The sequence below is a fragment of the Monodon monoceros genome, unplaced genomic scaffold, assembly GCF_005190385.1.
Source record: "Monodon monoceros isolate NGI ecotype Baffin Bay Population unplaced genomic scaffold, NGI_Narwhal_1 Super_Scaffold_19, whole genome shotgun sequence".
NCBI classification, from domain to species: Eukaryota; Metazoa; Chordata; class Mammalia; order Artiodactyla; family Monodontidae; genus Monodon; species Monodon monoceros.
The window spans coordinates 72,781,718-72,798,150 of NW_021703775.1; the positions used below are offsets into that span (position 1 = coordinate 72,781,718).

Below are 16,433 nucleotides of genomic sequence, written 5' to 3' on the forward strand. Positions count from 1 at the left end.
ACAAGTTTGAATAGCTAACATTTATACAGCAAGCAGTGTATTGAGCAATGTTTAAGTATTTTACATACATTAGTTCACTTAGTTCTCACATGAGGTAGTATGATTATTATCCTCATTTTATGGACAAGGAAACCAAAGCCTGAGAGGTTAAATAACTTGCCAAAGGTCACACAGTTGGTAAGTGGCAAGGTAAGAAAACCATCCCAGGCAGTCTAGCTCCAGAGTCTATGCCCTTAACCACTTTGCTACATTGCTTATCTAGGAAACTAAAAGATATAGACAATGAAGAAGAAATCAGTAAAATTTGACAAGGATGGCAGAGGTTACATCAGTACAGCAAAACCCTGTCATGTAATTGCAAAGAGGAGAAAACCTAGCAGCATGAAGAAATAGATAAATTGATTGGAGAGATAGATAGTGAATGAAATGGACTAGTATTTATGAAGGTGTTATACAGATGATGATTGTAAGATGAAAACACCAGTTCACTCTTTTCCCCCAAAGATGTGTCAGATTGACTGTTTTTAAAAAAGATCACTTATTCATTCTGTCTCTTTATAGCAAACCCACCTCAAAAATACCTTCTGTACATACACAAGAAAAATCTACATGTATTAGTTGGTGGTCTTTTCCCCCAAAGATCAAACTATACATCTCTACAATATAAGTACTTGTGATAAATGACCAGAAAACAGTTAGTAGATTCCGTAAAGTTTTCTTTGTGAATGATTCTGACACTGATTGGTTTTTGTGCAGCTTTGTAACTGATCATAGTCAAATCTTGAAGGGGCTGACAGGCAGTATTAATGATTTTAGACAATGTGAAACGACTGGAAGGTGTTTAAGTAGGGTACTGCTGTGATTCAGTTTGAGGTTTGGAGATATCTCTCTGGGTACCCTGAAGAATGGATTCCCAGGGGACAAGAGTAGATAGAAGACCTGTTAGGAGGCTGTTGTGGGAAACCCAGTGGGAAGTGATAACACTAATGGAGAGAATTGGACAAAGTTGAGATGTATTTTGGAAGCAGAGTTGACAGGACTTATTGATGAATTGGATGTGAAGAACAGGAAGGAACCAAGAATGACTCCTGCTGTTAGGACTTGAGTATTTGATTTATGATTGGTGCTTCCACTTATTAAGATGAGGAACATGGAGGAAGAATTTATTTGAAACAGTTGGAGAACAAAGCAGGAGCAGAAATTTTCTAAATGATAATTCCCAGACTTAAGGTATAAAGGATATTAAAATTGAGTTGTATGGGTAAATGTTACTACGTTTGTATAGTAACATTTAGGGAAGTATAAGGAGAAATAGATCTTTCTTTTTCAGTCAGCACATTGTCTTATGTGAGTTTATTGCTTTGGTTAATCTAAAAGTCTGCTTCTTTTCTTAGGTAACCCAGGTTTTTCTGCCTTTTATGTGCCTTTTGCAAAGGCTTTGTATTCTTCAACAAAAAGACGCTTTCCAGTTTGGGTTATCAGTCATGCTGGGCATGCCTTGGCCCCCAAAGACAAGAAGATTCTTACAACCTCAGATGGTATGTGTTTGTTAACATCTGCTTTCCTTTACAGTGAGTGGGTGTTCATATTTCTGGAAAGCCTGTTAAGGTTAAGAGTTATACCAGTGGAAACCTCCACTTGTGGCATTGGGCCCATGATGCCACATTCTGGTAATTTTAGGATTTGGGGGGTCATTTTAATCATTCTGCAGGTAATTTTCTTTAAAAGTTTGGGCAGATCAAACAGTTTGTCTAGGACTTGCCATCTGTATTTACCTACTAGTAACCAACTATATGTTTATCGATCATGTACTATAGTTCCAGGGTTGTATTAAGAGGAACATTGAAGTAGTATAAGACACCGTGGTCCTTAGCCACGGTTCCTACTCTAAAGAAGCTCTCATTCTCATCTTTAGAGAGTGATTAAGTGATAAACTCTGGCCTGCTGATCATGTGGATACTTAAGGAGTAAACAAAGGAGAGAGTAAAAGAGTTTTAACAGCTGAGTAGAATTTGGGATTGAGGGGTGGAGGTGGGTGCCTTCTGTATAATAGGCAGAAGGATTAGCATAGCAGGAAGAGAATTCAGTAGGTACTTGAGTGCTAGGCAGGGTCAGATTGGGAGGAACCTTGAAAGCTGAAGGGAGAACTAAGACTTTACATGGTAAATTTCTGGAAGCCTTTAAATGGAGGAAGTAGTACCACAGAGTTGCAAATTACCTGCTTCTAATTCATGAGTATTCTAGCATGTTCACTCTTCTAAAAAAAAAGTGAGATGAGAGGAAAAAAAACCATAATTTCTGTGTGGGCATTCCCTAAGGGTTCCTCTTTGTTAATCTGAGGTGGGAGAGAGGTGGCTATGGCTTCATTGCCTAGTTTGCCCCTGGTTCTGGTATGCCTCTCCTATGGTATGAGCATCTTCTTGTACTTATTGAGCATCTAATGATAGGGAAAACCATGTGTGGGTAGGGAGGGAGAAAGAGGTAGGTGATATGGGAACTTTCTGGACTAATGTGTTCAAATTTCCTGCAACTCTAAAACCATTCTAAAAAATAAAATCTGTTAATAAAAAAATACTGGAGGGCTTCCCTGGTGGCGCAGTGGTTGAGAGTCCACCTGCCGATGCAGGGGACACGAGTTCGTGCCCCGGTCCGGGAAGATCCCACATGCCATGGAGCGGCTAGGCCCGTGAGCCATGGCCGCTGAGCCTGCGCGTCCAGAGCCTGGTGTCCGCAACGGGAGAGGCCACAACAGTGAGAGGCCCGTGTACCACACACACACAAAAAAATACTGGAGGTTTTTAATAATTTTAATATTTACATTATACTTTTTATCATTGTATTAATTCAGACTCCCATAACAAAACCCATAAACTAGGTAACTTAAATAGCAGGAATTAATTTTCTCATAGTCTGAAGACTATAAGTCCAAAATTAGAGTTTCATCATAATTGTGTTCTGATGAGAACCCTCTGCCTGGCTTTGAGGTGGCTGCCTTCTCTTTTAGTCCTCACATGACAGAGAGAGAGAGGGAGAGAGAGAGGGAGAGGGAGGGAGCATGATAGAGCGAGAAGGAGTGCAAGCCAGCAAACTCTCTGGTGTCTCTTCTTATAAGGGCACTAATCCCTTCATGAGGGCCCCACCCTCATGACCTCCTCTAACCCTAATTACCTCCCAAAGTCCCCATCTCCAAATACCATCACAGTGGGGGCAGGGGGGTTGTTCAACGTAAGAATTTTAGGGGACACAAATATTCAGTCCATATAATCATGAATGGGAATGTTATGTATTAACATTTTAAATCTGATCACAGGTATAGGTCAGCATATACATATGACATTGTACCTGAGCAATAGTAGAACATACAAATTATCTCTTAAAACATTTTTGCTAAATATTTGTTCAAGTTTTATTAACTTCCCTTTGGTCCATCCTCAGAAGTATTACCTTACAGTTGTTAGAAGCAGGCCCTTTGAAGCCTCAATCCTGTTGAGTAGCAAAGGAAAAGTTTCTGTTCTAAGTGGCAGCTCCTTCCACATTCATGAACATCTGCAGGCAAGCTAAATTGTAATAATTTTTTTATTTGAAGAAGTGGGTGACAATTGAGAGGTGATTCCTATTTTTATCCATGTCCTATTTTTGGCTGTTAACTGATACATATGGTCAGGACACAATGTAGTTATTACAGAATTTAAGAAATGAAATCACCCTGTCCATACAGAGTCGATAGATACTCTTTGGTTCTGTAGTTAGCATGGGATTTGGTTCTCTTTTCTTTTCCCTCCTGAAGCCATAGCTCAAACTATTCATGTGTCATCTCACTGTGAACATCACAACTCCCTGGCTCTTGATCTCTTAATTCTCACATATCGTGGTATATATCAGCTTCCTGAAATGTTAGTTCTGGTTCCAGAATCCTGTGTTAATTTTAGATTGACTTTAACATCAGATGCCAACTCTTGAGAATGGAATTTAAGCTTTCTTTTTTCCTAATTCCATTTACTCAGTTTAATCTTTTTTGAGTACCTGCTGTGAATCTGCCTCTTTGCTAGCACTTAACGGAAAAATACCTCTGTGCTTAAAGCAAATCTGTTGCACTTACATTGTTTATTATTAGGTTATCTCACCACCCAGACTTCCTGTGTCTTTCTTTTTAAGGCATCGCATGTAAGATTACCTTTGTCTTGGCTAATCTCCTCCTCTCTGTTAAAACAGTTTCTACTCTCAATGATCAGGCCCTTGATAAGCAGGATCATCCAGACTTTGTTTCAGCTCTTTAGTTGCTCAGATTTCTTCTACTACCACTTTCACCTACTTTATCTTTTTTATTTCCCTAATTATCTTCTATTTAGAATTATAAATTTACAGATTAAGTGCAATCCCTATATAAATTCCTACAAAAATTACAGCTGCAATTTTTCACAGAAATAGAAAAAAAGTCCTAAAATTTGTATGGAGCCACAAAATATATCAAATAGCCAAAATAATCTTGAGGAAGAAGATTGAAGTTAAGGTTCAAAGATGAAGTTATCACACTTCCTGATTTCAAACTACATTACAAAGCTAGTAATCAAAACTGTATGGTAGTGGCATAAAAACAGACCAGTGGATCAGAATAGAGAGCCCAGAAATAAACCCACAAATATAGGGTCAGATAATCTTTGACAAGGGCACCAAGAATACACAATGCGGAAAGGATAGTATCTTCAATAAATGGTATTGGGAAAACTGGATATTCACACGCAAAAGAATGAAATTGAACCCTTATCTTACACCATACACAAAAATTAACTCAAAATGGATTAAATACTTAAATTTAAGACCTGAAACCATTAAACTCCTAGAAGAAAACATAGGAGAAAAACTCCTTGACATTGGTCTTGGCAATGATTTTTTTGGATATGACACCAAAAGCACAAGTAACAAAGGCAAAAATAAACAGTTGGGACTGTATCAAACTAAAAAGCGTCTGTACAGCAAAGGCAACAGGCAACCAAATGAAAAGGCAGCCTATAAAATGGGAGAAAATATTTGCAAACCATATATCTGTTAAGGAGAATTTCCAATATATATAAGGAACTAATACAACTCAATAGCAAAAACACTTAATAGCCTGATTTTTAAAATGGGCAGATTTTTCCAGAGAAGACATGCAGATAGCCAACTGGTATATGGAAAATGCTCAACGTCATCAGTCATCAAGGAAATGCAAATCAAGACCACGATGATATTATCACCTCACACCTGTTAGGATGGCTATTCTCATAAAAGACAGAAGTTAACAAGTCTTGGAGAAAAGGTCACTTGAGCAGTTATTTAGGTTACCCAAAGCTTTCTGAAAGGGAAAGCCTTCATGGGTGGGGGTGGCCTAGTTCCTTATCTGGTTGTTTTGCTAGTAGCTGGGTCATTACAGCTGGCAATATGTTTATTCAAAGTGGATGTCTCATCAATCAAAAGCTTAATGTCAGGCACTTAACACTCAGTATGTGAGGTGATGAATGTGTTACTCAACCTGACAGTGGTAGTCATTTCACAGTGTATATGTATATTAAGTCATCACCTTGTACACCTTTAAAAACAATCGTGTTGTACAACCTAAATATATACAGATTTTCTTTGGAGTCATACTTCAGTAAAGCTGGAAAGAAAAAGGAAAATAATTTTTGAAGCTGGACCATGGGTACATGGGGGTCTATTATACTGTTCTCTGGACTTTTGTGTATGTTTCAAAATTTCCACTATTAAAAAAAGGTTTTAAAGAAAGAAAAAGAATTATAGGATCTTAGAGCTAAAAGTATCTACCATATGATCCAGCAATTACACGCCTGGGTATATAACCAAAGAAAGTGAAAACACTAATTAGAAAAGAGATATGCATCCCAGTGTTCATAGCAGCACTGTTTACAATAGCCAAGGTAATGGAAGCAACCTAAGTTTCCTTCAGCAGATGAATGGATAAAGAAGATGTGATGTGTGTGTGTGTATACACACACACACAGTGTTTTACTCGTCCATAAAAAGAATGAAATGTTGCCATTTGCAGCAACATGAATCGACCTGGAGTGTATTATGCTTCGTGAAATAAGTCAGACAGAGAAAGACAAGTACTGTATGTTATCACTTATATGTGGAATCCAGAAAGTAAAATGAATGAATATAACAAAACAGAGAAAGACAAGTACTGTATGTTATCACTTATATGTGGAATCCAGAAAGTAAAATGAATGAATATAACAAAACAGAAACAGACTCATGGATATAGAAAACAAACTAGTGCTTACCAGTGGGAAGTGGAATGGGGGAGGGGCAACACAGAGGCAGAGGATTAAGAGGTACAAACCACTGTATATAAAATAAATAAGATACAGGAATATACTGTACAGCATGAGGAATGTAGCCAATATTTTATAATACTTTTAAATGGAGTATAATCTATTATATAAATGTTGAATCACTATGTTGTACCTGAAACTAATATAATTTTGTAAATCAACTATATTTTAATTTAAAAAATCAACCTAAAAAACAAAAGTATTTACATTAAATTCCATCTTGAACCCTTATTTTTCAAGGAAGGAAAGTAAGGCCCAAAAGGGCTAAATGACCTTGTGCTGGTGAGTGGTAGGACGCGGACAGGAAGCCAGCACTTGTGATCCTGAGGTCAGTGCTCTAGTCCTGTGGTAGGTCATCTCAGGTGGCTGGTGCAAAGTGCTAGTGATTAGCCCTTCCACGGTCACAGATCGTACCTGGTCTGTCACCCTTTTCCTGCTATGACTTGTAAAGGGGACAGGATAAATGGAGTGTAGATGAAACTATGCAACTCATGGCAAAATCTTGCCTAAATACCTCAAAGTGCCTCTTTTTGTAGTGTCTTTTTCTATCTGTTTACGTGTATGTGTGTGTGTGTTCCTCTGTGAATGCAGTTTACTTTTGAGCCTTTTACACTTCTCTTAAAGACTAGGGTATGCTTTGAAAGGCAAGCAAGTATTGATTACCTAGCAGTGAGAGATTTTGTGAAGTGAAACCGAATATACAGATTTTATTGCCTTGATTAAAAACATCTATTTCAACAGCTGTCACAGAAATGTGGCTGAATGTGAATCAAATGTATAGTATATACTTGCTTTACCTTGAAATAGTTTAAAAGGTACATATTTATTGAGTTATTTCTTCATATATACCCAAAGAAATTTGGGGGTTTTAATACCACAGTTTTTCCTGTCAGGAAATTTGTACGTCTGCTTAGAATGTGCTTTGGCTATCTTATGTGGTATTGGAAAACAGAGGTGTTAAAAGAATTCTTAGAAAACAGACTTGTTTAACATGCTAAATCTCGAAAAGCTACCAGTTTTGCTGGCCTGTTATCTTAACTCTGGCAAGAGAAGAGATAACCAAGGACAGGAGAAGCTAGGAAATAGTGGAAATACCTCATAGTACTCATGAAGGATAATACCTCTCCTTTCATGGTGTTCAAACTTAGTGATGATTAGCTAAAATGTCTTATTCCTATATTCTTACCTCAGTGAGAAAGTTCATCATAATATAAGCTATATATTGAATTACCTAATGAAAGCAACATCCAACTCAGTTATCACAGTAAGCCCTTAAGTCGTACTTGAAGACAAAACAAACGTTGAGCAGAACATGAGTAGCAACTTTGAAAGTTGAAAATAGACTCAGAGTAACCCTACATCAGGGGTTCTCAAACTTTGGCCGGCATCAGAATCACCTGGAGGATTTATTGAAACACAAATTACTGGATGCTACCTCCTGAGTTGTTGATTCACTACAAGTGGGGTAGGACCTGAGAATTTGCATTTCTAACAAGTTCTTAAGTAATACTGATGCTGCTGGTCCTGGTACCACATTTTCAGAAGCCCTGCCATAGATCTTCGCCAGTAAACACTGGTGGGGAAAACCAGCAGAAAGTATCTATTGTGTCTGAATTTCTGAGAAATGTCTTTAATTCTTGTTTTAAATTGACATATTATTTGTACCTGTCTTTTGAGTATGCTTATTGCTTAGGCTGCTTGTGGGCTGTCGAGTTAATGACTTAGTAATTAGAGCCCGGGCCCTTTGCCGCTAATGAGAACAGTGCCACCTAGAGGCATTAGCCCAAAGGGCCACCACAGGGCCATAGGAAGCTGTGGTTTCTAGAGGGGGCTGAAAGGGCAACTCATCCATCATCAAGGATTTATCGACAACCTACTAGATTATTATGTGTGGTGCTACAGAGGTATACAAAGAAATGAAAATGCTGCCTTTTAGTGACTTTGCATCTGTGTTGTGAGTAGCCCAAAAGTTCTATAAAGGGCACATGGGGCTCTGAGCTTCACTAGTCCCGCCGATTGAACCAGAACAGTTCTGCCTTCATCTGTTTTACAAATTGAAGGTTATGTTTATAAATGCATGCTACAGTAGACTGAAATGGATAGGCAGGACAGATATATTATTCATCATCCAAGATTATTGTTCTAAAGTACAGGTTTTCTGACATGCAAAATATGGTGTGACAAATACGTAATCATTGAGAGAAAAGACATAAGCTATAACCACACATCAAATGTTGAAAGTACGTTTTGCTTCATATTAGCGCATGTTAAAATTATGAGCAGTTGGAAATAATATTCTAGTTGCACCACATTATCACAATCATAAATTGGGTATAATTGGGAGAACAGATGTTCACCAGTGTCAGAAGGAGGTGACTCAGGAAAAAAAAAGTGTGAAAAGAAAATTTGAGGAATTAGAAGTATAAACTCTTTCTGGCTTTGATTTACTATGGAGTCAGCTTACTTGATGGCAGATTCATTATCAACTATTTTGTCATTTGTTCCAAACGTGTAATAGAAAAGCTAGAAATCATAGTGGTTTAGTTTCAACTGGTAAAACATTACCTAAAAAAGTTACGTAGTCTTTCAACTAATGATGAATTTGCATCATGTTTATCCTGAGAATCATTAAACCACTCCCACTCTAGTACCCAAAACTGAAAGAAAGAGAAAAAACAGTAGGGCTTTCTCTTTCCAGGACTCTGGCAGAAGAACATGGAGGCTACAAGGAACGCCTAGATTCTCCCGAGGCAGGGACAGTTAGTCAAGTCTCAGGGCTCTCAGTCACTAGAAATAAACAAGTAAGTCTCTCAGTAGGTGGGAAGAAGCAGAAAACCAAAGGGTAGAGCAAGAAGAAGAGTTAAGAATCGAGCAAACTGTTAGATTCTCAGGGAAGACAGAAATAAGCAGCAGACCAGAGGAGGGAGAAAAGCATTGTAGCTGATGTCCTATAACACAGACCGGATCGTTGTCCCTCCCTTTGAGACCCTTGGGCATCTTCTCACTGCTCACACAGTGGAGTCCAGATCCCTTAGTGATATTCAGGGTCCTACTTGATCTAGTCTCAGCCTTCCTTTCTAACCTTGTTTGTTCCATCTCTCTTATAACCACAAACAGGCACAGTACTCATCGCAGTGTCCAAAATTACACCTCACACTTTTATGCCTTTATGTTCTAGTATCATGAATTTAGAGTAAATTTCATTTCTCTTTTTTAGTTATGTATATGTAATGCTAAACAATACATGATATTGTTTTGTGTGTTTTTTAAAGCTTGACCTAAAGAGTAAACTGTATATTCATCTTGCTCAAAGCATTCTTTAAAATATGAAGTGCTATTTTTAGCCTTTTAATCTCCACATGTAAGTTGTTTAATTAAAATTATTAAGGTATAGCTTTGGAGTAATGATGGGAGCAGGATGGAAGACTTCACTAGTTGAGAAAATTCTGGTGTAAGATTTAGAGAGTTTCTGTGTGCAGACTCAGTCCTAGCAGAAGGCTCATGTAGCACTAATCTTTGGTCTTGTTAGCTCTGTGGTCGTTGGCGACTTGTAAATACTGTTTGTGTGACAATATATAGTAAAACTTATGCATTTATATTCAGTGTGTATCTAGATAAACATATATGTGGATGTGTTGTTAAAATGTGTTGTTAAATTTAGACCATTGTGATAGTATTCAAATGTGTAGTTAAAATTACACAGTTATAGTAATGTGCATGTAGTAAATAGTATTTTCCAGGTATCTCTCTTGGTTTATTTGGAGAAAGGCATAGTACTTTTTATGAATTCAAAGGGGCATTACCTTTCTATTTTGACCCAATAAAACCCTCTTATTTTCTCAAGGAGATGCTTGAGCTATACTTACTTCAGTGTTTTATAATAATGTTTTTATCTACTTCTGTTTCCTCTTATTAGACTGTGAGCTCCTTGATGACAAGGGAGTATATTGTATTTATATCTGAGTTTTCAATATTATCATGGGCCAATTAGTCACTGTTTTCTGTCAGAGTGGTCAATTTAGTTCATGAGAAATGGAAGAAAATAATAGTTATCAGACTTACCTGTCTCCTGAAGCTATAAGGGATGCATGATATTTTGATCCAGAATTGACAGAATTTTAATAACTGGATCAATCAGTTTGAACAACTAGATGAAAAGTAAATGCGAAGTACTGATATTACTTAACTCCTCAAAGAACTACTTAGGAACAGATTATACATACCTTTTGAAATAAACTCCAGAATCAGTAAATGATCTATGAAGTGAATTCCATTGAGATGGGTCTAAGAAACAGGCTCGGGTTCTAAAAGGCAATTGTCAGTACTATATTCAGGACCATATATTGGTAAAGAATTGGTGAATTGGATTGCCATCTATCAATTCAGGCAGTTTTCAGTTTAGAAACAGTTTACTTTCCAAATATACTTAGTTGATCGTAACTTGGAGTACATTTTCCCTATAAAAAGAACGGTATAAATCATTTCCATATTATCACTCTGATTTTGATACAATTGAATGTGAATTTTTTACAATATTTTTATGGAGAGTAAGTAAATGATTCCTAGAATTTTTTTCAGAGTATATTAAAATCATAATAGGAGAGAAAGTATAGAGTATACAGTCCAGTATATAGATATTCTTTTAGCTTTTAGTTTTTGCTAGTAAAATAATATCTAGAGAGCACATTGAAATTTTCTATCATTGATTATTTATTTATAGAAAGTACTTTCCCCATTAATCTCATTACTTCAGAAAACACTAAGTAGTGTGTTTATCTTGGAAATCTACTGAGCAATTCCCAGAGGTAAAGCCAGACTTACCTCTGAAATATTCACTTCGATAATGATTTGAATTATAATGGTCATTAAAGTTCATCTGAAATATGTTTTAGGGCCTTATTTCTAGAATCAATGAAGTTTCTAAATGTTTATTGTATTTAGCTCATTTTCTTTCTCTTTGCTCTAAAAATGTGTATTTGAGGGAGGCCTTAAATGACAGGAATTGAAATGATAGCAGTCATAAGTTTCATTTCTCAAATAGCTTATGCCAGACACTTCCTATGTGCTTTAAAGTGTTACGCATGCAACATTCCTCGGAGGCTAGAATTACTATCTCTGTTTTATATATGAGGAGACTGAAGCCAGAGGTTAAAGTATTTGCACGGAGTCACATAGTAAGGTGCTTAGCTGGGAGTTAGAACCAGGCTTATCTTGTCTCCAACGCCCTTGATCTTTGTACTACACCATACTGTCCCAATGAAAGGAAGACTTCAACATTTTCAAAAGCTGTATATTTTGAAAAATAAAGAACTTGGGTTGCAAATATTATAGGTATTTGGGGTATCAGAACAATACGATCACTCCTGGGTAGAGTGATCAGAGAAGATATATGACAGTAGTGGAATATGAACAACTCAAACTTAAATAGAATATTAAATAAATAAAAGCTTGGATTTGGAGCCATCGGAGGCCCTACGAAAATCAAGTTTCCAGATTCTGTCTCTTCCCAATTCTGTTTTATGGGGAACTTCCTTGTTACATAGAGAATGAATTCTAGGCTGACCTGGGAAGAAGGGTTAAAGCAGAACATGTCTCACCTGGGAAATCTCCTGTTTCAGTAGTACCAGTGAAATGGGGAACTAAGCCTCATTAATTCAATAAAAAGCACTTCAATAACTGTGTGCCAGGCATTGGAGAAAGAGATAAGCAAGACAGGAAGTACAGAAGTAAATTAGGAGTAGTGTGGTGAGATAAATATGGGATGTGGTGGAAGCTGAAAGGAAGGCCACTTTACTCCTCATCTACTGAATCATAAAAAGGCTTCTCAGAGGAGGTAACACTTGTTGAGAGTTTGAAGGATAAAGAGGAGTTAGCCAGATTAACAAGGGGGAGCTGAGCACTGAAGGAAGAAAAACCAGCATGTACAGATAAAACTGAAGAGCAGTTCTTCCTAATGAGTTTTGGGTACCTTTGTTATAGTTTGCGTCAGTACCTTGAAGGCAATTGACTACCTTGTGATACCTTGAAGTATTACATTCTGTCATTGGGGTTGTATATATGTTCATAGGGAAAGCCTATTGAAGTTTTCTCTGCTCATGGAATATTGGAGCTGGCAGCATCCTCAGATTGTCTAGTCATTTCATATTTTCATTCAACAATAATATTTACTGGGTGCTAGTCACAGAGGACACAGAAATGAAAGATGGACCTTGCCTTCAAGGAGCTCGCAGTCTCAGGGAGGAAACAGACAGTTATACAAATATGATAAAGTGCTATAATAAGAAGTGAATACTAGTTAAACACAGAGGAAGGCTCATTCATTTTTCTTGAAGATTAGCTAGATAAAGTTTTGAGTAGATCTTGAAGAATCTTAAAGACGTTCATTTGTGAAAGGAAGAAAGGATATTTCAGGTCAGGACTGTGCTGGTTAAAAGGAACAGTTTAAAACATTTCTACTTATGCCTTTCAGTCTTGACTTCTTTAAACAAAGATTATCTAAAATAATGAAGCAGTGTCATGGGTTTTCTTGGTTATATATTAATCATGTAACCTAGCCTAACCAGTGGTTCTCAATGTGTGGTCCTGGGACCAGCAATATCAGCATCTTCTGGAAACTTAGAAATGTAAATTTTCAGGCCCCAGCCCAGACCCACTGGATCAGAGGCTCTGATGGTGAGGCCTAGCAATGAGTGTTTCACCAAGCCTTACAGAGAATTCTGATGCATACTCAAGTTTGAGAACCAGTGGCCTAAACTGTAGTAGTTGATGGAATAGTTGAGAGTTCATGGGCTTTGAGGACAGACACCTGGGTTTGAATCTCACCTGTCGCACTTAACAGGTTTGTAACTGCCAATCTATCACCTAACGTCCGTGAGCTTTGGGATTTTCATCTATAAAATGAAGATAGGAATACTTCCTTTCCAGGGTTGTTGTGAAGATATAATTTAAATAAAGTGCCAACACTGTGGCTTGCACATGGTAGGCTTTCAATAAATGATAGCAACTGTTATTATTATTGGTTTGTGTTTTTTTTAGATATTTTCCCCACTGAAGTGATTGCTTTCACTTATTGAATGAAAACATAACTTATATTTTTTTATTTTAGATCCAAATGCTCAAGAAATTAAGGACATCTATGGACTCCGTGGTCAAGTAGAACACAAACTAGCTTTCCTGAGAACTCATGTGCCAAAGGAAATGAAACTTGTGGTCATTGGCCATTCCATAGGCTGCTACTTCTCCCTTCAGGTTCTGAAGCATGCCCCTGAGCTCCCAGTAAGTACGCCTCAGGAGGTGACTGTCGGTGCTTGCTTGTGCACTCGCACAAATCCTCTCAGATTTCCTTTGCTTTTTTGTCTCGTATTGAATTGATAAATAAAACACAGAGAGGGATACTTGTTAGCTGCCTTTATCCTTATCTCTATATTACTGTGGGCCTGTGTGAGTGTATATTCATACATTTCCCATAATGTTTCAAAAAATAACGCTGAAGGAGGTAGGAATTTTCTGAATAAATGCCTCTTCTTTTTAAATTGAAGTATAGTTAATTTACAGTATTTTATTTGAACAAATGCTTTTTAATCTAGGGTTATCTGGAGTTCTTAAGTTACATACAACTTGCTGTCTTTGGTAAAGGAATATTTCTTTTTTTAATATTTATTTTTTGGCTGTATTGGGTCTTAGTTGCAGCACGCAGGCTCTTCGTTGCGGTGTGCAGGCTTCTCTCTAGTTGTGGCACGTGGGCTTATTTGCTCCGCAGCATGTGGGCTCTTAGCTCCCTGATTAGGGATCAAACCAGCGTCCCCTGCATTGCAAGATGGATTCTCAACCACTGGGCCAGCAGGGAAGTCCCTGTAAAGGAATATTTAAAAGCAGTCACCAACTAGGGCTGAGGCAATAATCTTGTCTAGGGAGAGTATTATGCAAATATTCATGCCTCCTCTCAAAAGGAAGAAAAATTATTATTATCACCATTGTTGATAGGCAAACAGTTATTCTTAAGGAACATTAAATCTTTAGTCATAAGTCTGAATCCTTATCTGTTCTATAGCTTGGCAGCCTTTTTGAGACACTCATTTATTCATTCATTCATTCATTCACAAATACTTACTGGGTGCCACTATGTGCCAGATATTAAGTGAGACACTGGAGATATAAAGACCTATTTAAGGGGCTTCCCTGGTGGTGCAGTGGTTGAGAGTCCGCCTGCCGATGCAGGAGACACGGGTTCGTGCTCCGGTCTGGGAAGATCCCACATGCCGTGGAGCGGCTGGGCCCGTGAGCCATGGCCGCTGAGCCTGCGCGTCTGGAGCCTGTGCTCTGCAACGGGAGAGGCCGCAACAGTGAGAGGCCCGTGTACCCAAAAAAAAAAAAAAAAAAAAAAGACCTATTTGAAGTGCCAGGAAAGCTAGTGAACTATACAACACTTCAAAACAAAACAAAACCTCATACTTTCACTGACATATACCATTGAAGTGACCCATTAAATGAATGTGATTCACAGCATAAATTATTTCTTCATTCAACAAACTTATATTAAGCACTTGCCATGTATCAGGCTTTGTGCTGTGTTTTGAAGACATACCAGTGAATAAAATAGTCTTTGAGGTAAGAGAGCCTGAAGTCTAAGGGAGGACACAGACTAACCCATAGGTGTGATACCTACTTCTTATGTAAATAGAGGGTGTGTGAGATCATGAAGGAGTGCTATTTAACCTGGTAATCTGAATACAAGATAGGAAGTGATTCCTTCCTGGAATCTCCCTATCCTGGGATATTGACTTTTCTCACTCCATGTGGTAACATATCTTCAGTGGAGTCTTGGAGCTCACAAGGAATTTGCTTCTTTCCCCGCCAGCTTGACACACTTACTTCTTACTTATAATTAATTGCCTTTGGGAAAAGTACAACTATAGCCTCCTTGGGTGTGGTTTTTAATACCAAATGGAGGTTGTTAATTTCTTACATTGGGTATCAGAAAGTATATTTTTCATTTCTAAGTGTGAATTCAATAAATTCTAGATTGCATTCCATTCACTATATTATTGCTTCTACTCTGGTTTTTTTCCCCCTAGATAAGGCATCTTAATAAGAAAACGGGCTTTCCTTTTAGCATTTTTTTTTTGTTTTTAGCATTTTGCATGGCTTCTAATCTCTGTTGTGCCTGTAAAGCTCCTCTGGTACCACGTTATGAGGTTACTGTTTTCATAGTGTCCAGTCTTAGCCCTTAGCGGTTCTCTTTGCACAGTTGCCACAAGTCCTCACTCTAGAAACAAGACACCTACGTTCAGATACTTGCTGTCATATTTTGTCTTGGTGACCTTGGGCAAGTTATTGAGTCTCTGTACCTTTGTTTCCTCATCTGTAAAAGGGGGATAGTAATATGTTCTTCAAAGGATTTTTGTGAGGAATTATATAAAGAATTAAGAATGGTGCCTAGAACTTAAAAGTTCCATATAAGTATTAGCTATTATTATTGTAATGGAAATGACTGAAAGCACTGGCTCAGTAATTAGGTTAACTACTGTGTTAGTAATCTACAACTGTGTAACAAGTTACCTCAAAACTTAACAACATAAAACAATACACATTTATTCTCTCACAGTTTCTGTGGACCTGGGACTGGTCACAACTTAGCTAGATTCTGTGGTTCAGGGTATCTCACAAGACCGTAATCAAAGTGTCTTTCAGGGCTGTGGTCTCATGTGAAGATCTGAATTGCGGAGGATCTGCCTCAATTCACTCCCTCAAGGGTTGTTGGACGGAGGAGGGCCTTGGTTCATCACTGGCAGTTGGGTGGAGGCCACCCTCAGTTCCTTAGAATGTGGGCCTTTCTAACTCGCCCCATGAGAGCAAGTCTGGGAGGAGAGCCAGAGAAAGAGTCTGCTGGCAAGATGGAAGTCACAGACTGTAACCCAATTACAGAAATGATATCTCATTACTTTTACAGTATTCTCTTTGTTAGAAACAAATCACTGGCTCCAGCCCAAACTAAAGGGGAGGGGATTACACTAGAGCATGAATATTAGAAGGTGAGGATCACTGAGGGCCATGTCAGAGGCTGCCTACCCCACCACTACTACAGTTAGGACTTCACTTGTGTGA

At 37.9% G+C, this 16,433-nt stretch overlaps 1 protein-coding gene across 2 annotated transcripts in view; it reads left to right on the top strand.

Moving 5' to 3' along the window:
- Window positions 1-16,433, top strand: part of LDAH (lipid droplet associated hydrolase) — a 95,992-nt gene that overhangs the window by 19,808 nt on the left and 59,751 nt on the right. For both annotated transcript variants that reach the window (XR_003794924.1, XM_029232062.1), the window contains exons 3-4: window positions 1,395-1,538; window positions 13,435-13,604. Coding sequence is in view for 1 of the 2 variants with exons in the window: in XM_029232062.1 (XP_029087895.1) it covers window positions 1,395-1,538; window positions 13,435-13,604 (314 nt within the window). In the remaining variant the exon portion in view is untranslated. The remainder of the gene's footprint in view (window positions 1-1,394; window positions 1,539-13,434; window positions 13,605-16,433) is intronic.